We start from the raw sequence: 23,137 nt of genomic DNA on the forward strand, positions 1-23,137 counted from the left end.
CGATCTTATTTAAACATTAACCTGTCCTCTTATGCTTCACTCTATTTCCTTTATTATTCATCATGCTACATTTAAAAGAATATTAACAAATAGGACACTATTTTAGTGTTTCACATGTAACGGGACACCGGTATCTTGGTGTCTTTGTTACATGTGAAACCACCAAATAAACTTTGGGACAAATACATTATAATTATAAGAATAAAATTCTTATATATATCTTTATATAATTATTCTCAGTCATTACTTGAAATTTAAAAATGTTGAAAGTCTTATAAATCGAGAGACAAATTTATTGTTTCACATGTAACAGGACACCATAATCTCTGTGTAATTGTTACCTGTGAAACCTTAAAATGAAGTTTGGGCAAATAGTCATTTTCTGTATGTCCGCATCTTTACTCTCCGATCTTATTTAAACATCAACCTGTCCTCTTATGCTTCACTCTATTTCCTTTATTATTCATGCTACATTTAAAAGAATATTAACAAATAGGACACTATTTTAGTGTTTCACATGTAACAGGACACCAGAAAATCTGTGTAATTGTTACATGTGAAACCGTAAATGAAGTTTTGGGCAAAGTAGTCATTTTTGTATGTCATTTTGCATATTTATTTTCTGATCTTATAAACATTAGCATGTCCCCCTATGGCTCACCATATTTCCTGAATTATTCATGCTTCATTTCAAAGAATATTAACAAAAAGGACTATGTTTCAGTGTTTCACATGTAACAGGACACCGGAATCTTTGTGTAATCGTTACATGTGAAACCTCAAACAAGGTTTTGGGAAAATAGAGTCTTTTTGTATTTGTTAACCTTTTCACTTTCTGATCCTATTTAGGCATTAGCATGTCCTCTTATACTTCACCCTGTTTCCAGTATTAGTTGTGCAGCATTTCAAAGATATATTTACATTAAGATTGAATTTCAAAATTGACCCCTAAAACTGTCTGCAGACCTTTCTAATAAGAAAATGTTGTAGGATTTTTAAAATTTTTAACTTTCGATTGGTATTTTTTGCTGTTGCTGGTGTGGAAAGAGTCACAACATACTTTCCAAATATTTCTTGATTTATAAATATCTTGTGGCAAACTAAGAGAAAAAGCAGATTTTCTTCAGATCAAATTGGAAGGTTGGTGTCCCTGTTACATGTGAAACAAGTGGGCGTTATCTTGAATGTGTGATGATGTGTAGTGGCTACGCTGCAAGATTCAAACTTCTAATAGTTTGTTTGATATACTCCATGTATCTATGTTTCTTGAGATGACAATAACTAAGCTCTGCATTAGTTTTGAAATTTTGAGCCTCATGTCACACTTTGTGTACCCAACTTCATGGAATGACCCATATATGATAACGTTCATATGCCTCGAAGGACAAGTCCACCTTCATATAAAGGATTGAGAGAATGCAGCAATATTAGTAGAACACCTCAGTGAAAGTTTGAGGAAAATTGGACAATCCGTTCAAAAGTTTTAAGTAATTGCGCAGTCACTGCTGGAAGAGAAGACTACTACAGTGTATGATGTCACATGCGTACAACTATATAAGGAAAATAAAAAGAGAATTTCACAAAACTTTACTTTTTGAATAAAGTGCACAGTTCTTCGACTTGCTACTGATGTATGTTAAGGGTAATATTATTCCCCCTGCCTTCTGAAAGAGAGAAGTTGAGTGTTCTTTTGTTATGGGAGAAAAATGGAAATATGTTGAATTTTCTTTATTCTTTCTTTATATCGTTGTACTTATGTGACATCACAAGCTATAGTAGTCTTTTCATCCAGCTGTGACTAAGCAGAAACTTCAAAAATTCATAACTTTTTAACGGATTGTCCGATTTTGCTCAAACTCTCACTGATGTGTTCTACTGATATTGCTGCATTCACTCAACCCACATGTCTATGAAGGTGAACTTGTCCTTTATCTGGCGCGATCTATTCGTCTCTGGATAGGGTATGCTTTCTATGAAAAGGCCCTTCATACGGGCCGTCACACTGAATGTATCACCTAGGTCACCTAGGAAGGTATGTTAGCTGCTTTATGTTGCATGTGTCAAATTCTGCCTAATTGAAAATTGCTTGTCTTTCTGTGAGTATGTCATGTTTAGTTACTGTTTGATGCCTTTAATATACAGTTCTGTTCTCTATTTTTGCATTTTATCAGTTTGCAGAATACCCATATATTTTTCATTCAAATTTACAGCAATGGCAAATTACTGAAAATGAGCCATATGAGATACAACCCATTATTGGTGTCAACAGTATTTCTTCCCCCCCCCCCCCCCCCCCCCCCCATGCCTTTGCATCAAGGGTCTTGAAGATGTTTTAGTTTCTGGTAATATGGGACTCAGGTATGCTTAAATGTTCCTTTCAAATCACAGCGAATGATTTGATCGTGGAAATGCTAGAAGTTGTGCTTGTGCGTATACATGTCAAATAATAACTGTTTAGCATTATTATGGAATAAAAGTAACTATGTTGGTTTTGATGGTGGTGGTAATTTTTTAATGCTTGCAGGGCCTCTATTTCTTTCATTCTTTTCTGTACTAAACAATTTTCAAAGTGTGTACTGGTATGTTTATATTATTTGATTATGTGTGTTTCAGTTCCAGCAGGAGGTGTGTCAGAATCTGATCTGTCAAACTGGATTGGAAGTGAGATGTTCCCTGCATTTCTCAGAATTGGCAATGATAATATCAACCCTATTGGAAGGACAGGTGAGAGCAAAAAGGACCCTCAGACTAGAGTTGTGTCTGGCCGTGGCGTAATCTCTTCCATTAGTCCAGTCCATGTCCAGTGTATTGGCCTGTATGTGCAGACTGAATATTGTCAGTGGGTTGACGAAAGCTTGTATGCCACTTTTTGTTGAAAATCACTCTTAGGGATTATTCATTTAGATAGATTAGTCTAGTAATGACCTGTCCAACTCCTAGCTGCCTAACCCCAAGAACGAAGCCACCATGGCATATCAATGGAAAGGAGATACCATTTGTTCTAGTGCTGTGGCTGCCATGTTTATTTGCTTATATATGTTTGTTTATATGTGATGTATTTGAGATAAAAAGTTTCTTTTGCCCCAACTATCATATGTTGAAGTTCCCCTGTTGTTTTTCCTCTCCGATTTTATTGTTGATGATACCTTGTATATCACCATTTACACAGAACATCCTAAAAACTGTGATTCACCTCACACAGGAAAGTTATGATTTTGGGGGTCGTAGTTCTAGCTGGCATCTGTGTACTGGCTATAAAGTTCACATGGTTATTGGCATTCAGATAAAAAAAGAAGAAGAAAGAGAGGACTAGAAGTGGATAAATGATAACCAAAGAAAACTTTGACTATTTTCTGGGAAACTTCACCAAATGCACTATATGAACATACCAGCTTTATAAAAGAAGGTATTACTGTAAAAGTGGTTTCTTTCGCATACAGAAACTTTCGCGGTTTCCATTGGTGCCGACTTTTTCGCGTGTGTTTAAATTCGCGGTCGGTAATGATAGCATTGTAACAAGCAACGGGTTCAAAACATTTTCGCGTGATGTTAAATTCGCGGTTCAACCTCAAAGCGCGAAAAGCGCGAAAATAAAACCACCGCGAAAGAAACCACTTTTACAGTAAAATTTATGGGCTTTATTCCTGTAAGGTCCTTTTAAAGGACAAGTTCACCTTCATAGACATGTGGGTTGAGTGAATGCAGCAATATTAGTAGAACACATCAGTGAGAGTTTGAGCAAAATCGGACAATCCGTTAAAAAGTTATGAATTTTTGAAGTTTCTGCTCAGTCACGGCTGAATGAAAAGACTACTATAGCTTGTGATGTCATATGAGTACAACGATATAAAGAAAGAATAAAGAAAATTCAACATATTTCCATTTTTCTTGCATAACAAAAGAACACTCGACTTCTCTCTTTCAGAAGGCAGGGGGAATAATATTACCCTTAACATACATCTGTAGCAAGTCGAAGAAATGTGCACTTTATTCAAAAAGTAAAGTTTTGAGAAATTCTCTTTTTATTTTCCTTATATAGCTGTACGCATATGACATCATACACTGTAGTAGTCTTCTCTTCCAGCAGTGACTGCGCAGATACTTAAAATGTTCGTAACTTTTGAACGGATTGTCCAATTTTCCTCAAACTTTCACTGATGTGTTCTACCAATATTGCTGCATTCTCTCAATCCTTATGTATATGAAGGTGGACTTGTCCTTTAACAAGCTGTCACATCAGCTGCACATAGTAGATGCTATGTACTACTTGGAATCCAGTTTGCATTTGCTGTGTCAGTCTGGATTCAAGCAAGCTTTCTGGTTGTTATGGACAACTTTTGTTTTAAAGGGGCACATCAACTTTGAATCTATTTGCAGGTCAGTCCATGAACAGTGGTTTACCCAAATCGAAATATGCTGTTTGGCACTAGAGTGTTTGCATGTCTTTTGTTTGCTTGCTTGTTTTGTTTGTTTGTTTGTTTGTATTGTTTAATGCACAAATATCACTGAATATAATGCACTGTGTTCTTTCCCATGACAGAAAAGTTAATTGCCGTGGGCCTGGTCTACCCAAGTGCCAACGTATACAAGAGTCATCCTCACAGCATCATGCTGGACAAACTCAGGGATGTAGCCATCGACTACAGAGACACATATCAAAAGTAAGAATTTGACTCCTCATTTTTCAAAATAACAAAGGAACATTTTTGTCGTAAGTTTGTGCTGCAGTGACTAGTCAGTTGATTAGATAGAAGAAACCATCTTCCCTTTAAAGACCTGCATGTATTATAATCTTATGTTTCTCCTTTTTGGGAGATAGTGGTTGTGATGTGTGTATGTGATTGTTTTTGTTGCCAGCATATTTATGTTTTATGCAGCTTAGATACAGATCCAGTCAAGGCAAACAGCTCTACAGGACCAATACTGTCACTGATTTTAGAAAATTTAGGATGCAGGGAGATATATAAATTCCTGTTGGTCAGTAGCAAACTGGGAATGATTTTAAAGGCTGCCTCACGGGAAGAATTACCTACTCCCATACCAGAAGCATCTGTTGGGCCCATGGGACTTGAGCTGCATCTGCAGAACAGGGGGGCATTCATGAAACATTTTGTCAGATATTTTGTTCTAGTAAATTTGCTCTCAGCCAATCAGATGCAAGGATTTCAGAAACTTGTAACAGTTTGTCCACAAAAAAAAAAAACATCTGATGAAATGCTTTGTGTTATGAAATGCCCCCAGGAAATGTTCTATGCTGAAGGTAACAATCCTGTGGTAACAATATCACAGGCAGTCCCAGAATGTCAAAGAATAGATCGTCTGACTTGACAGGAAAAACATATCGTGGGTCATGTGACTGGCCCTTGACCAATCACATTGTGCAAATCTCAGTATGTGGGGCAGAATATAAATTATCTCATTTGTCCATTTTCCTTCCACAGGAGAGTCCAGTTTGGATACATGGAAGACAGCAATCTTCTGAGTGATATAATTTTAAGGTGAGCAATCAGAGAAAGGGATTGGAAATTAACAACAACAATAATAACAATAAAACATACACAGAAACATCTCACAGAAAAAGGTACAATAATATCCAGTCTTAGTCCAGACTAATATCTAGTCTTTTGATATATGAGTTTGAGAAGTACTCAAAAGGGTTTGCAACATCTACTGTTGAACGAAGCTTGTCACTAAACATGTGCATCAATATGTTGTGCATGCATGACTTGCCTCTGGTTTTGTTACCATTTTCTAATATTCTCTAGAGGGTTATGAGATCTACAGCAGTGGAAGCATCCCAGCGTAATATTAACATCACTGTTGATACCACCTGTCACCTACCAATTATGTGCTTTTGCAATTTTCAGTGACAATTTGAGGGAATGTGTACTTTTCATTTTAAAAAATTAATATATGAAATTCTCTTTATATTTTCTTTGTATTGTTCCATTACCATGACATGAGGAATCGTAACATTCTTTTTGAGTGATGACTGCAGATGGATTTAGCCAAAATTTTAGAAATTCTTTTCTTTTGAAAGGATTGTCCCATTTCCGTAAACTCCTGTGATCTGCTCTAATTTGCGTGCATTCTCTGCATTCGCATATACTGTATGTTGTGGTATAATTCTCCTTTAAACAAAATGAAATGAAAAAAAGGAGGAGATGGCTCAGTTGTCATCATCAGGTCGTTGAGCTCAGGACCTTGGCTGCTGCAGGCAAACTGTCTGCCCCTTTAAGTACCACATCCCCAATTAGGTTTGTTTTATACTCTGCCTCAACCTTCTCAGATCGGTGGAGGTACCGGGCATCTTTGTCATCGATCCCGTCACCTACCTCTACTACGAGCTGGAGAACCCGCTGGAGCAGACCGAGGAATCCCTCGTCAGCTTTATCAACTCCATCATCGAAGGCACTGCCGAGGTATGATGCACTTCCTCCTCTCCGTGTTCGTTTTGCAGACAAGAAACTCAGTTAACCCCATCCTCTGCAAGTTCGTGCAATGCTGCCCATTTTTGAAACATATCATTATTGTTATCAGTTATCCAGCAAAAATTATATAAAAAAGGAAATAAAGGAAGGTAGTGTCATGTGGGCTTGGTTTCACAAAGCCAAACCTCTGTCACATTTGCCTAGAAGCATGTAGGCCCTTTCTGAGCATCATTTTAACGGACTTCAGCACTTTATAAGAGGCCACTATTATTGTTATTATCATTACTTGTCAAATGTCAACCAACATGGAGGATGTACATGAAAACATTTACAAGCATTGATGACATGTGCCCATGTTTAAAAAAGAGATTGAGTGAAAGGGATACAGAAAGGATAATAAAAGGGTTGATTGGCACACTGTTGAAATCTTAGCGAAAGACAGTGAGCAAGCACCCTGTTTGGAATACGAGTGTGTTTTAACCCATAAAGAGCTATGTAATTGAGACCAGCCATCACAAACGATGACAAATATTGTTTGGCAAGGTGGACAAATGTTGGATATCAGCTTATTTCATCCACAGAACACTCAGTATGTAGAGTTATTAGTTTCCTAGTCACAGCAAATCATCCTGAACATAACAAGGATTCGTGGACTGGAGAAATGTTCTGTATTTTTTACTCATTTATTTTTTGTCTATTAATTTCTTTGGAATTGTATATCACTTATAAGTACTGATGTCTTCAAAATTTCACATGACATTTGCCTGTTTTTGTTTTACCCAGGCCAAAGGAGGCAACAGTTTCCTGAGAAAGATCTACCGTGTATTCTATGAAATCGTCAAGAGTATTGTGGTGAGTTAAGCAAGAGGCTCTTACACTTGATGCAGTATTGTGCATTCTGAGACATTCCACCAGATCCACCATCCATTCAGCTAAATAACCCATCATATCTTGAGAGAGAGAAAAAAAAATATTGTCTTGTTCTCATTTAAATGATATTGGCGAAAGGCTGTTGTGGGACTAGCTGAGATCATTATATTTGCATACCCCCAAAACAGAAACATTTGCCCATTTGAGAGAAATATTCACCTTAATTTAATGTGTTGCCAGTTTGAGGATAGGTTATAGACTTAGTGATTTAGTGAATAATGGGAAATGACCTAAAATAGGACTCAATCTGAAGATGATTTTTATCTTCTTCTTTTTTTCATGCTATCTCCTAAAATGCTGTGATTATAATTAAGGTTGTAGCAGAATATAGCACCAAACAATGGGATATGTCATTACTGACACTTGACAAGTTTATGGAAGTCTTTCAAGCTTCATGATGCTTATGTATGCTTGATACACCTGTGTTGTACTGCAACATTAGGTATTTCCCTGTCAGGTACATAGTCTTTAAGCGACTGAACATTGCATGTCATTCACAAGTGTGATGTTGATGTAACTAGAAGCAAATGTCCAGTTGTCATTTAAATCTTTTGATAATGAATTATTATTGTTATCCCAAATAACTTACAATATGTGAAACTTAAAATGTTTGCTGTTGTGATCAATTCAAGATGGAAAAATTATGTAACATATAGAGTTTGATACCAGTATAGAATAAATATGAAGTCATGAGAATTTCCATTTGAAATTGGGCAGCTGATATCAACACTGTGATAACATTACTGCATATGTTTCTGTCATCTACTGCTTGACAAAACTAATACATCACAGTCCAGATTTCTGCGTGCCTAATACATCACACTCCATATTTTTGCATGTATAGTATTTCAAGCTAATGTAACAAACTAACAAATGTGGCTTAATCTGAATGAATAAAACCAGAAATTGTCAGTCAGTGCCACTTGCTTCTTTGTCAATGTAACCGGGTCTTTGCATGAGCATAATTTTGATAAAGATATACGAGGACGCCCCCATCATAATGAGGTCCCTACCTCATTATCAACCAGGACCTCGATGTAGACTTACAAAAAAAACTAAACAGCTTAATACAGTGATGCAAAATCAGGACTGCGGAGCTTTCATTTCATTGTACGCGAGCTCATTATGACTGTAGGTGATTTCATGTTTATAGAAACAAATGTGTGATCCAGAATGGTATGTGATGGTATCTTTGTAGTGATGACATCAATATGTTCTTCCTCTTCCTCCACAATTTTATTCTTGTAGCTACTGTGGCAAACGATGCCACTAGTGGCATTCATAGCCCTGTGCTTCCCCCTAGGGCTTGTTGCGCTCTGCTGCTACGACTGTGCCCAGTCCCAGAGGAGGGGGCGCGGGAGGGGTAGACGTAGGCTCAAGTTGCACGCTGTGTGAGACACGAGGGCATAGGAGAGAGAGGACGGGAGGTAGAGGGCGCCCTCGTCTGCAGGGACAAACGAGACCAAGACATGCCAGGTGTGTACTCACTCTGCATGTATTGGTCTCGTGGTGTCCAGCACGCTGCACAACAGCAAACATTTTCTAAGCTCAGCTCTCTTCAATTTGGTTCAAACATGCACAATTTGTGTCATCACCTCAGAAACACAATCACATTACGTAGGTTTGAACTCCTCTGCCCTTATAATTGTTTACGGCATATATAGCCAAGCGTAATATTTCTGCAGACTACGTGACGGGGTGAACTGTTCATCAATGGACCAATCAAAAATGTATTGCTTCTGAGCAGTTAGAGGTATGCTGTGGAATTGGACAGTAGAAAGATACCAAAGTGCATACAAGTGTATGGGTCTAGGAGGTGTGTGTTTAATTGAAGAATTTCTGTTGATGCTGCCAGATGATGCTTCCACTCTTGTCTGGGAGGTGTGTGTTTGATTCAAGAATTTTTTTTTTTAATGTGCTGACCAGGTGTTAACTTCCACTCTCTCTCCCCATCTCTCCTCCCCAGATGATGTGGCTGGCCCAGCCCATCCTGATGACCCTCCTCATCGCCCTGCCGACGATCCTCATCTCCTTCATCTGCTACAGCATCTGCACGGCGGAGCCCATAGATGAGGACGCCGACATCAGGGACAGCGAAGACGAAGAGGAGGAAGATGACCCCGATGAGGCCGACAAGGACGGGAAGATGATCGAGGAGGTCGGTGAGACGAATCCCTCTGGGCACCAGAAGACGGAATGAAATACGATGTCAAAGCTTCACCGCCCCCTTTTTTAGTCCAGTACAGTAGGTAAGATTCAATGCTTTTGACTCTAAAGGAGAAAGGCAACTCTGTAGGAATAATTGCTCCTAGGTGAACATGTACAGGTATCTTCCACATTGGGGGAGATTAAGGGAAATGATTGAAAGGGGTCAAGGCAATAGAGTACCAAAGTGATGATGTCACAGTCTTTTGTTATAGCTTGAATTGGAGCCAGGTGCAAGCATGGTACTTTATGGCAATACCCACCCCCCCCCAAAAAAAAAAAAGAGAGAAAAAACAGGAGATTAAAAGAAATAGATAATACAATCGCAATTGGTCCTGTAGCTGTGCTTAAGTCTGTGCAATTACCTGCCTTCCCATTGAATGCATACTGGTAGCTTTAGTAACATATTTGTCTCATCTTGGTATGTGTATCAGTAATTCAAGGACAGACCTTTGATTTGACCTTACAACCCGCGTTCACATAAGTCCCACAAAGCGGGGAAAATCCCATGCTGTGGGACTTTCTCCTCAAAAACCATAATGTGAACACTCGCTGGGACTTGTCCCCTTGTCCCCTCAAAACAAGTTGAGTCCGGGGGCAAGATTTGGAGGGGGAGAGTGACCTTAGAGCACAATTGATAGCATCCAGCCGTATTCATGAAATCTGCCCATGCGCTGTGCCTGGTTTCAAGTGGTAGAGCTGGCCCCAAGCCTCAATTGCCCTCACAGCTCGGGGACAGATGCTATAGCAATGTGGACGGTCAGTCGTAAAAAAGATTTGAGATCTCTAGTGACTGTCCCAGCAATGCGGGGTCCAATGTGAACGCTGGGTAAGTCGGGTCTAACTGCACTGTTAGATGGATAAGTTTATATGTGACTGTGGTCAATGTTGTCAAGACTTCTGTTTCATTTCTAAAGATTTATGTCACTAATAATTCTGCTTATAGATCATGGTTTGGCCAGAACTTTAGGTAATGTGTACTCTTTATGCTACAACACTGTAGGTATAGTGTGTTTGAGTACCACAAACCAAGATTTTTTACTTCAATGATAATTTGTTTCAAATATTGTAGTCTATAGCACACTTTCTGTACATTCCCTTTTGATCTGGTCTAGATTGATGTATAATGCTGTAGTCATTAAGTACTGGTGTGTGTAAATTTAAGAGAGAACCAAGATAGGTGACAATGACTGACATTGCCAGATATATAAGAGGTATTTTATATTATCACTATATTTCACAGACAGTCACAATGTATATGTATGTACATAAGGCTTCTTTATACAAAAGTTTGCAAAATCATTTTTCTGACTGGCTATGTGACAGAACAGTTTGAATGCCTAACTACAGCAGACATTCTTAACCCCGACATCTCAAACAGTTTGTTTTGCTAATGATCACCAGCAGAAGAGATCACCAAGGGACAAATTAATCTTCTTTTCTGCATATTTCACTGAAGTACCAATTTTTTTAGATTTCATAGTTGTCTGAACATGGGCATTGCTATGTCGCATATAATGGAAACTTTGTGTCATTCTCCCTATTGTTGTTATGTGGAGCTAAAGAATAAAGCAAACAAGCTAGACATAAAACCCATACAATATTAATCTATATGAGATTGTAAGAGGGATCCTAGTTTAGAACTAACTTTATTCATATCTGTTGCCATTGGGACAAAGCACTTAATATTTTACAAGTAGTATGCAAATTGTAGTGTAGTTCTCACTTGATGTAGATACAGTTCTACAGGATGTAGACTTAGATGCACATGACATGCCGGCAATAATGCAGTATGAATGTGGCAAGCAAGAAGTTCGTCGTAAGTGTGTGCGTTTTATGTCAGGAGATGGTACTATCAAGATCAGTAAAGTACTGATGCAAAAAGCAATGAGTTTAGCAAAGTTTGAGTGAAATCAGACATGTGTTTGGAACGTTAGAGTCCTGTCCATGTCACTGCAATGTCTTGATTGAAATATCGAGACATTTTGGTTGTTGTCATTGGCTACGTTTTCATTTAATAAGACTCTTGAAGGTCTTTGAATGGGCTACCATTACTTTCATGCCCTTCAACTGCTTTTTGTTGTTGTTTCATTCATGTAAACCTGTCATGCTCATTCGCAAGCTGGTTACATACAGTGGAACCTTGTTATAATGAGGTTGGATGTGGTTAGATACCTGATATGACAAGACAATATTCCAGGTCCCTTTTCTTTTTATATTCTTTTGTTTTTATCCACGATATAATGAGATAAGCGATACAGTTGATTCCCATTACAACAAAGTTCTCGGGACTGGCAGTTTTCTTTCGTTATATCAAAATTTTGTTATAACCGAACAAATATCGATAAAAACATAGAGCAGATAATGTTGCAGCCTAATTTTTTACTTCGTGGTAACCAGAATTTCGTTATAACCGTGTTCCTTATAACTGGAGTGCACTGTATAACGAGGAAATTTATGTAGCCCTATATAGCTCATTTATAACAAGGTTCCCCTGTACAATGACGTGCAATTCTGAGAAAGAGCTCTTGAGAGGGTTTAGGTTACTCATGTTAGCTTGGTCACCTGACAAATATCAAAGTCACCTGACAAATGTCACAGTCACTTGACCAAAAAATCTGTTGATTTTGGGCACCAGCTTGATAACATGTGTGATGATTTACCAACATTCAAATGGCCTTTACCTTCCCATAATGTCTGATTTTCTCTCAAATTTGGCTAATCCATGTTAAAGTGGAAAAATAACAATAAGTGTTCTCTGTGGTGTAGATTTACCTTTAGTTACCCTGCTTAATCAGTGAAATGCCCTTGTGTTAAACCAATACAGTAGAATATATATATATATTTTTTGGTACACTTTCAAGATCAGTGTAGCTTCGATTCACAACATGCTCAGTTTGTATACATAATAAGATTTATTTATGTCATCAACACGCATTATTATAAACCATCAACCTTGAAATGTGTACATATGTGTGGTGCAATGTGGAATTTACGGTATATGTTGTCCATAGCTTATGACATGTTGATGCTCGGTAAACATTTTGGAAGATTAGGAAAAGTGTGTAGATGAGATATGGATGTGTATATTTTGAATTTGTTTTCTGTCTAACTAGTATTGTGTATTTGTGTTGTCAATAGTTTTGTTTTTGAGTTAGTGACATCAAGGCACCGAGATTTTTTTTTCTTTCCTGCATTCTAGAATTGCTGCAAGGAGGCTGGGAAAGGCTTTTTGACCATTTGCACAATATCTAAAAGAAAAACAAACATTTTCACATCAAAGACACTTATCCATTGTTATCATGTGGAAGTGTTCAAGTGTTACATGAGTTTAAGGGCTAGTTTAAGCGATGTTTATATCATTGGTGCACTTGCCTCATGCCACTACTAATATTTGTTATCATTGACATGTGCACAATTTGAAGAACAAATAAGTGGTCTGACTTGACAACATGTGTGTTGTATATTTTGTTTTATTCATTGCATGGACTGATGCGGCATTTAATATCTAAAGGAAAGAAAATCAGCACGCCGTGTATGAGGTCTTGTAAAGGACTGAAGATATTGGGCCGAATGCATAAAAAAAGCAATTGCTTGTAAGCAATTGCTTCAAGCAAAAGCACAAGCTCGTCTCGTCTCGTCAAGCAATTGCTTGCGTTTTCAACAAAAGGGACTTCACGCCTGTGCGAACACAAGAACAAAGGCGAGTGTGACAGCATGCATTTGAAAGGGCATGTGTGTGTGGAAACATTTCCTGACATAGCAGAAGAGCTATGAAATGCACACACAGACACATACACACACATCCATACACACACACGTATTACTGGCTGATTCCCATCACTGCAGCTTATAGTAGCCCGGATCTGCCAGATCGCACACGGAGAGCTGAGGTCTCCTTGCTCTCCACCGAAGTCAGACATCCTACCTGATTTTCATCACATTTCAGCTAACCACTGAACATTCCCGTTGTTGAAGTGAAAAAGTGTCTTACACTACTCAGGAGTAATTTCTTGTAGATTTATACCACTCCTTCACAAGTGTGGTCTTTCTTTCATGAATATGAAAATGATTAAAAAAGGGAACGTTCCGGTTAAGCAAAAGCTCAAGCTCATTTTACAGAGCTTGGAAAATCGTAAGCAATTGCTAGCAAGAACTAGCAAAAGGTATGCTTTATGCATACGTTTTTAAGCACATGCTTGGTCTCTCAGCAAATGCTTGAGGGCAGCAAGCAATTGCTTGTGCTTGCTAGCAAAAGCTTCTGCTCGCAAGCAATTGCTTGTTTTTATGCATACGGATTCGAGTAAAAGGCTAGCACAAGCAATTGCTAGCGTTTATGCATTCGGCCCATTTAGTGCAGCTCAACTGAGAAAGAATCAAACAGTCAAGAGGGGTGTCAGCTCAGCCCCCTTTTGACTCCATTTCACTCCTTTGGCTCATTACTATTGGCGGAGCAGTTTTCGGCAGCTTGTTTTCTACCTAGAATAAAACAGTCAACCATTGAATCCAAAGAGACAGGAAAATATCTTGACTCAGGTGAACGTTGACATACACAATAGAATTAACACTTGTTTGCATCAATCAAAGGCAGAATTTCACTTTAACTTAGCCAATTTTTCAACTTGTGCAAGGTTGACTTGCTGGGCGAGGTCAACTTTAGTCTTTTAGGACTCCCATGCATAGTTCACTAATGATATATTTATATAGATATATATTATATCTATAATAAGCCATCTAACTACACAGAAATTTATGCTTCATATTTCAAATTACTGTACATTGTACTTGCCTTTGTGGCAACTATAGGAAAGCACAGTATGTTCTTGACTCAATGGATTGTATTCTCAATTCTCGACTATCATATATACATTATTTGAGGGTTTTAAATAATTTCATGATATGATATGTGTCCAATGGAATGAAAAATCTGACCCATCAACCTATACAACAAGCTTTCACCTGTGAATTTAAATGCCTTAAAGAAGCTGTTGGAATGAGTAGAGTATATGTATATTTATGTTTGTGGATTGTAGTGTAGAGGTCTGTGTGGTTTGTTAATGATGCTGGCCAAATATAGGTGCTAAGCAGCTCCTGCTTTTCTTCTTTCTTTTTTTTTTTTGTTCTGTTTGTGTTTCACTTGGGGGTTCTAGTGTCATCTGATGCCATCTGAGTGTGCCCAGAATAAATGAGAGATACTACATTCATTATGTGCTTATGATTCTACGCACAGTTTGATTTTACTCTTTCATAGTGCTTGTAACTATGTAGTGCTGACAGTTACGATAAGTACTGTGTACACCGAATATTTTACGAGGTTTTTATTTTCGCGAATTTCGCGAGTCAGGTGCTCTTAGCGAAATTAAAGACACGCGAAAATATTGACTCTGATCCCGATGTTGTTGTGACGTACGCGTGTACATTTCTCCGTTCAGTACAGGACTCCATGATCGCGAATTTAATCATTCGCGAAATCGTCGGGAACTCCCGATTCGCGAAAATTAGACTCGCGAAATATATGGCGTATACAGTACCAGGTAATGCAAAAAGGAATACCACGTACTCTTTTTTTATATTCTACTATCTTGTGAATCCTATTTCTAAATCACTGTAGATATTAGTGCCCTAATATGATTGGTGGTGTGTATTCTTTTTTCATTTTCAGGTAATTTCATTTGCGAAATGCAAGTACTTTACGAGAGAAAGCAATTATTTTGACAGGTTGGTTGTGATTTGTAATCTAATTTTCCCCATTTTCGCTCATTGTTCCAGAGGAAACATGGGCAGTAACCGTAGATGGCAAGTATGTCCTATCATTAAGCCATGTTACATGCTTGTCCACAAGTGTCCACTTCAGTAATTTCAAATTTTGTGACAGGAAAACTGTCATATTTTCGCATTTGCTGCTCCCTGTCATCGGTGTTTATTCAAGGGCAGTTGAGTGTGAAAAGACACATCAGCAAAATAAGACCGCAATGAGGGAAATTGGTCTTTTGTCAGTGACGATGTACGATTGCACAATCATCATTATCCAAGCACCTGAATGTACTCATTAAGATGCACATAATCGGGTGGCGGCGGTGATGATGGGATCAAAGAAAGACCTTCGTTTCTAGTCCATTGTGTAGTAGGTCCATGCACATAGCAACCATTTTGTAACAAACATCCTTTTTAATGTCTGGTGTAATCAATGTGGGGCATGTACACATGATCATGCATAAAAACCTAACCAGTGACTACTTTAATTTCTGATCCCGTCATATTTAAAGATTGTAATCAATTATGTGCACATTTTAAGTACAATGTATGTTCCCATCATGTAGCCTGTCAGTAGACTTTGTTACATTGTGCTTTTCAGACCTTGTGCTTGCCATCTGTATTACGACGAAGAAACTGCTTCTCGTCTTTGTCCCAGTTTTTATATGCATTACACTACTGCTGTCTGTGAGGAAAGGCTACCTGTACTGTTCATTGCCTTTAATCAAGTGTGTTACCTTGTGACATCTTTTGTTAAGTGCATCTAATGCACGGATGTAATTAAATCTGGAGAGCATTATAGACTTTGCCATGGAAACTCTTAAAAGATTAACCATGGAACTCTTGAAAAATTCAGTGTAGAGAGGCAATCTCATTCAGAAAGGGTTAGCTCAGTGTGTTCATCATGTCATCTGCACCAGTGTGCACACATTTCTGCAGAGAGAAAACAAAGAATCTACACCACTCTTGTTTATTCATAGATGAAACAACAAAGTCAATATTATGATGTGTTATATTATCTGGGACAGAAAGATATTTAACTCTATCTTTGCCAGGGACTGTGGACAGTGTGTACAATGCTATGGGGCATTCTGTGCCAGTCGGCACTTCAAGCACTCAAAGGGGTTAAGTAGTGTTTCACAAGGTATTCAGGTTTAGACAGGAGGAGTTAAACAAAATATTTTGGATGTATGCACGGGAGTAGTATCCGTTTTTATCAACGTTTGTTCTATTGAACCTGGAAACAGTACAATAAATGTTCATATGAATTATGAATAAATCTTGCAATGATTCTGTTTGCATGTCCATTTGTGTTGGTGTAATAATGATTTAATCATAAGCCTGGTTAATGAGCAAGTTCAAGTTGGGTTTTGATAAATACAGCTAATTTAGCCTAGTCTTGCACGACGTGAAAGGCAGTTGGATATGAACATAATCTTGTTATGTAAGTTAAATTTCACATAAGCCGAAGGATTTTCTCTCTTCCCTTTGGATTAAACTTAGGCAGCATTGACTCTAATATGAAATCTGAGGAACACGGTGGCCAAAGTTTCATCAAATCAGGCATCAAAATAAAAGAATTTTGGATTTTTCTCACGTTTTCAGTGAATAGTGACATTATTAAACAACTGATGTGCGATTATCATGAGGTTTGCGTGGATGACACCATTGCTGTACAAAATCCTGGGGGGTGTTTCATCAACGTTTGTCAGCGCTAACAAGTTGTCAGCGCTGACAATCACCATAGTAACAGTCAGTGACCAGAGCATCTCATCCAATCAAAACCAAGGATTTTGCTGAAATTGTCAGCGCTGACAAACGTTGATGAAACACCCCCTGCATCACAAGGGATGGATGGAAGGTAAAATATTTGGCAATCATTGGATGGCCCCTTTACTACTACTACTACTACTGCAACAACAACAACAACAGCAACAACAACAACAACAACAACAACAACTTTTACGAACAAAGTCCCAGGGTGTGGCCTATGTGGATATGAAAGTTTGTCATGGAAAACGGGGAATAGCTGAGTACGAATCAATAACGAAGCCTGATACGAATACAAAATACGCAAAAGACAAACGTACAAACAATTTAACTGGCAGAGTCCTTGGACTTCATTCAGATTTGTACATCTTTCATTGCATTCAAGATTGGATCACGTCACTTTACATAAGTGATCCTATATTGCGAATAAGATATTGGCCTAGGTGAAACTGTGTACCAGGTAGTCATTGTTACTACTAATCTATCGATATATCATAATACATGTTTGTGAAAAATGCCGCCCTGCGAGTTAGCGACAAAATTAATCTCGATTGTGTGTATGAGCTTGAATCACTTTGAGCGCACTATGGTAATAGTGGTTTAGTGGATATGATATTCTTGATTTTCGAACGGAGGTCTCAGGTTCGAATCCTACCGATTATAATAGACATGCTTACGTCCCAGGACGGGGTGTTTGTAGGCATCATATCCCTCTCGACCAAAATGTAAAATTGATACCTGCCCGTGCTGGAGTATAAACGAGGGTGATGTCCTTCATTATTCCGAAGATTCGTTGTTCCGAAACACAAATTATCCATACATAGATGTTCTCGTTAATCCAAAAATGAAATAGGGTTCATTAGTCCGAACATAAATTTGTGGTGTTATTGCGAAGGTTCGTAATTCCGAAGGTTCGTCTATCCGAAAATGAAATAGGTTCGATATTCCAAAAGCTCGTTTATCCGAAGGTGAAACTAGTACATAATTCGTTATTCCGAAGGCTCGTTAATCCAAAAATGAAAAGAAGGTCCGTATTAATATAAGTTCGAACCTTCGGAATTACGAACCTTATTTCATATCTAGATTAGCCAGCCTATAAAGGGAATGACGAACCTATTTTATTTTCGGATGAACGTATAATACATTTGGAATAACAAACTTCATTTCATTTTCGGATTAACGAACCTTTGGAATAACTAACATTACTAGTAGATTATTATATACATGTATCATTCTTGGATTAACGAACCTTCGGAAGAGCAGTGCTGACACTGAAGAGGTTTACTCTGAACAGAAAAGAGCAATTCATCACCATTATGATCATCATTACGTTGATTATGATATTTTCCCCATGGAGTTAAAATTTCACACATTCTAGAAATTTTTGCGTACATAAAACCTCTTCTTTTGCGTGTCTCCGGGGATTTGGTAAAAGTTGAATAAAAGATTGGAGCACTTGAGGACATTGTTTGTTTGTTTTTGTTATCTATGCAGATGTATAGAGCTTGTGACTTGTGAGATTCAGTTCTTCGACCGGGGTAAGTCTTCAATCATGCAATTTACTCCCATTGTTGTGTCAATTAGGCTATATACAACAGCGGTAGCCCGACCAGACGCCGTGCAACGACAGGGCTGTGTGTATAGTTCAAACTGAACAAGGGCAGACGAATAGTGTAATGAGTTCCAAATACATAAAGTGTACATTAATATTGCATCGCGGCACGATCGCGCAAATTAAGACGTCATAAATTGTATATGTTTGCAATATACGTTATAAACTGTATATGTTTGTAATGTCGATCAATGATCTGCATGAAGACATCAATAGTGAAACATCTTAGGCTGCATGGGTAAAAAATGTTGTATAAGAATAGCCTTGGAAAGACCAACATCAAGTATACGATAAAGATCGAAACCACGATGTTCGAATGTGATATTTAATCGAGATTTTACGTGAACATCGATGAACATTTTGCCGATGGACATGATAAGAATGATTGATTGCAAGTCAGAGAGTTTAACGGGGGAACTTCCATAAGGACCGGAAACTTTGAGAGGAGATCTAGAGGGGCTTCATCAAAGACAGAATAGAATTGAAGCATTCAGCTGAATCCCAATCACTGCACTCTCGGGTGGCTTCTAATTGAACACAACATACACAGTATCGTTATGACAAAAGAAATCGAAATACAGTGTACATCCATTCACGCGTCTGGGTACAACAATTCTTTTGAATCCATTCATCTGTCTTGCATTGATGGAGTTCTCTCTCTCCTTTTTTTTTCCTCTTTTTTTTTTTCGAGGCTCCTAGAGATAGCCCCTCCCCCTCGCCCACTGTCCTATGCGTCTTTTTATCTGTTGATCTGCAAAGGGATGGATGAGAGCTCGAGGAGTGTGTCCATATCTTATAGCAAACTGCAGCAAGAATTCGTCACGGATTTCGAGGATTCCTGATTTCGTCTTAAAACGAAGTAATGTCTGGACACGTTTTGCAAAGTAGTGCCTATCATTATACAACTCACAAGTCGAAAGTAAAGTCGAAAGTACAAGCTTTGCGTCCTGTGTTTTTGTACATTAACTCCTCTGAAACATAATTGAAAAAAAATCGAAGCTACGCGAGGTAGCACACAATAGTCATCATCAAGCTTTTTTTGATCAGAAAGGAGCGGAAGCTGCCTCTCAATAAGATCCATGTCTGAACTTTTGGCAGCATTACACTTAACTTCCATCCACTTTCCTGTAGAATCCACGGGCGGATCCAGGAATTACGTAAAGGGGGTGCCAGCGACCCCCCCCCCCCCATTTTTTCCATTTTATTTCTTTTGTTTTAACCAAGAAAAATAAATAAATAAAGGGGGTAGGGGCGCCCAGTGCGCTCCTCTGGATCCGCCACTGGAATCATTATTTTTATGACAGCGAATCTCTGCTCAACACCTGACACGTAATGCGCGGTTTCCGTTGCTTATTAACTCACAGCGAGTTTGCCCTCATAATCACGCTTTGCTTCAACTCTTCCTTCTTCTACAGACACAAATAGATACATAAAGATATCCAGCAAACGTTTTGAATGACTTACCCCACTTTCCATACATGCGTATTGTCGTTAGCATTGACGTAACTATCGTCTCTCGTATTACATACATTGTATCTCACTGTTTTATCAGGGAGATGGAAATTCCACCTCCCCTGGTTTTACTATAATGATTAGGCGATTTGTTTGGTATTCTCTAATGTAGTAGGTTTGACGTAGCAAACTGCTTCCAATGATAAGACTTGCGCTATATAGGCTACGACCAACAATTTGCCAAAACGTGCGTGGAAGTTTGGTCAAAATAAAATCAAGTAAGATACCGGTATAGTTATATGTTTAACTTGACTTGCTAATTTTTGCAAACAGTTCTCGAAGAATAAATATAAATCTGCGAATAATTGAGCTGATGTGCCGTGACCTCACAAGTGTTTTCCATAAATGGTGTACAAAATCAGTTCTTCCGCTGTAAAAACTGTAAAAGATAATGTTTTTCCCGGCTGAATAAATCAAGTTACAGTAATTAGTCATATTTATTTAGAGTATTGGAGACTTGGCCATATTGCGTAAAAAACACAAACAAACCCTCAATATTTCAAGATTTCATGTACAAATAAATGGCAAGTTGTGAGGTAATGATATCATCAACTCACTGTATATAAATTCCTATTTTGAATTATCACAATTATTGACTAAAATATTCAAGAATTGTTTCGTAAAATTTAGCGAAACTTCACAATTTCATAGCTTTCCGAATTTCATCCGATTTTCATCAAATCCTCACTATTGTACTTGCAAATTTAGGGTATTTTCATTCTTTTTGGCTATCAATTCCTCTTTGATGTGCAAATTTTTAACGGGACAGCGTTTAATGAAAGTAAAAAGTAAATTGTCCTCCATGAGTTTTGTGTCATTCATTACACGTTATTATTTTAACAATCTTATAGCTTATAGCTCTCCTATATTATGTGAGAGGTGCGAATCTTTTTGTTATTTCAAAAAAGCTCTCTCTCAGCTGTTTTTTGTTTGTTTGCTTTTTCTTCATTGTCACCGTATGAATGGGTGTACATTATTATTGCCTATCCACCCACTTAAGTGGAGATGGCTAAACTGATCTGTTACGAGTTAAAGTTAGCTGATATGTGCATCACATTCGAGTGCACATTATCATGTCGTATAAAGTTTTACTTAAATCAAACAGATAGAGGGCTGGTTATAGATTTGCAGTTTTGCTTATTTTTTTTTTTTTCAAAAGCATTAATTACCATATCATTACATACCATGTATAGTCACCGTGTTGTTGAATTATTGCATGGCCATTAAAGGAAGATTTGTTTTCTCTTTGAATGAATTCTGAATATGTGAAGTGAACTATAGTGTACAAGCGTAATTGGTTTGCAAAGTGGGTATATGTATGCGGATATATAGCGTCATAATCATCCCATCCTGATCTGTTATGTAATTGTGACATTTGTGTTTCATGAAAACGTGAGAAGCTTAAATGCCCCCTCTTAGCTTAAAGGAATCGTATAGTTTTGCTTGAGACCTAATTTCAGCTTTCTAACATTTTTGGCGAGATAAAGTGAGAAACCTCTTATGAAATATGAAAGAGCATGTAATTCTGTGAGGAATTCAACATTAATTTGATGAAACTTGGTTTTGAAATGGCTGAGATATCAAAGAAAAACACACACTTTATTACGATCGCTTTGTTTTACTTTGTTTTTGGATGTTTCAGTCATTCCAAACTCGATTTTCATCAAATACACTTCGATTTCCTCTTAAAATGGCATATGCTCTGTATACTATTTAATGGTGTTTTCTTTGGCCCTATCTCGCAAAAAGTTAAAAGCCCAAATCTAATCTCTACCAATACTGTACCATCCTTTTAAGGCATATGAAATGTGCTTTTAATTGATGATTTTCACGTTCCTCCTCTATACCCCCATTCAGTCAGAAAATGTAATATGTGTATTAATGTAATAAAGTGATCACCGACGCCCTTCAACACAACACTCTCGGTAATTGGCTTTTGAGCAAGTGAAGCGTCCCCTATGGAGATAACACCGTCCGGGCCCCCTATATACTCTCTTTGGTCTTCCGAGTAATTATAATGATCCTATCTAATAATAATAACAGTAATGATAATTGCAATACAGTAGTCTATTCGGTCTTATCACTGCATGCTCTTCCAGAGGACCCCTGCCATTATTACATTATAGCAAGGGGGGTCACCTCGTCTGCCCCATAGCAGCATTCCCAGGTATACCCACTGCATTCATACACGTGGGTCAACAGTGACATCTCCCATGGAAAAAGAAAAACCCCTCTTCCAGAAATGTTCCAGCATATAGGCCTAAATGAAGCGTTAACTCAATTCGTGTTATTATTTGCGATTAAAGCTTCCTAAAGCAGAGAATGATAAAAACATTTTCAGTCGTAACCTCAAGAATACCCCGGTGTTACCAATAAGTGAGGTATCACTGAAAATATTGGTGCTCTATCTAATATCTAGACTTATGTTTAAAAAAATGGCTTTTCACCCGTTTTAAAATCATCCAGCGTGCCTCCAGTCACAATAATTAGCAGTTAATACGTAAAATGAATTCCATTAATCCTGGGAAGTATACAGTATAGGGGCCTGTCGGTTTTACGCGACACGATGGTGCTGTTCCTTTCACGTTCTGTACGGATGTAAGTGATGGGACTGCTTTTGTTTCACACATAATTCATGTATATCTATAGTCTTCCGAATTTCTATCATCTACCTGTCAGTCCCTATTATGCATTACGTCGATCTTTTCTATCAAACAGTTCCTCTTCCTTTATTTGGCATTGATCATAGATTCCTAAACTTGCGAATACAATTCAGAGACCGAGTTGGTATCACACAAACAACAGCTTCTTATCATCGCATTGTGTTTTTTACAGAATGAAAAAAAAAGGAGTAATATCCAAGGTGAACTTTTTCAATTTTCTAATAGGCTCAAATACTGGTATTGTTTGATGCACTACTAGC

General features: G+C 37.9%; 1 protein-coding gene across 1 annotated transcript in view; it reads left to right on the top strand.

Annotated features, from left to right (window-relative positions):
* LOC139728249 (protein disulfide-isomerase TMX3-like) overlaps positions 1–9,792 on the top strand; it is a 34,446-nt gene extending 24,654 nt beyond the window's left edge. Inside the window, exons 9-14 of the mRNA XM_071639210.1 lie at positions 2,614–2,724; positions 4,541–4,661; positions 5,442–5,498; positions 6,290–6,422; positions 7,215–7,283; positions 9,328–9,792. Of these exons, the coding sequence (XP_071495311.1) occupies positions 2,614–2,724; positions 4,541–4,661; positions 5,442–5,498; positions 6,290–6,422; positions 7,215–7,283; positions 9,328–9,561 (725 nt within the window). The 3' untranslated portion in view covers positions 9,562–9,792. The remainder of the gene's footprint in view (positions 1–2,613; positions 2,725–4,540; positions 4,662–5,441; positions 5,499–6,289; positions 6,423–7,214; positions 7,284–9,327) is intronic.
* The last annotated feature ends 13,345 nt before the right edge of the window (positions 9,793–23,137 follow it).

This window comes from Diadema antillarum, unplaced genomic scaffold, assembly GCF_040938485.1.
Source record: "Diadema antillarum isolate AM-2024a unplaced genomic scaffold, OU_Dant_1.0 seq00000170_RagTag, whole genome shotgun sequence".
NCBI lineage: Eukaryota > Metazoa > Echinodermata > Echinoidea > Diadematoida > Diadematidae > Diadema > Diadema antillarum.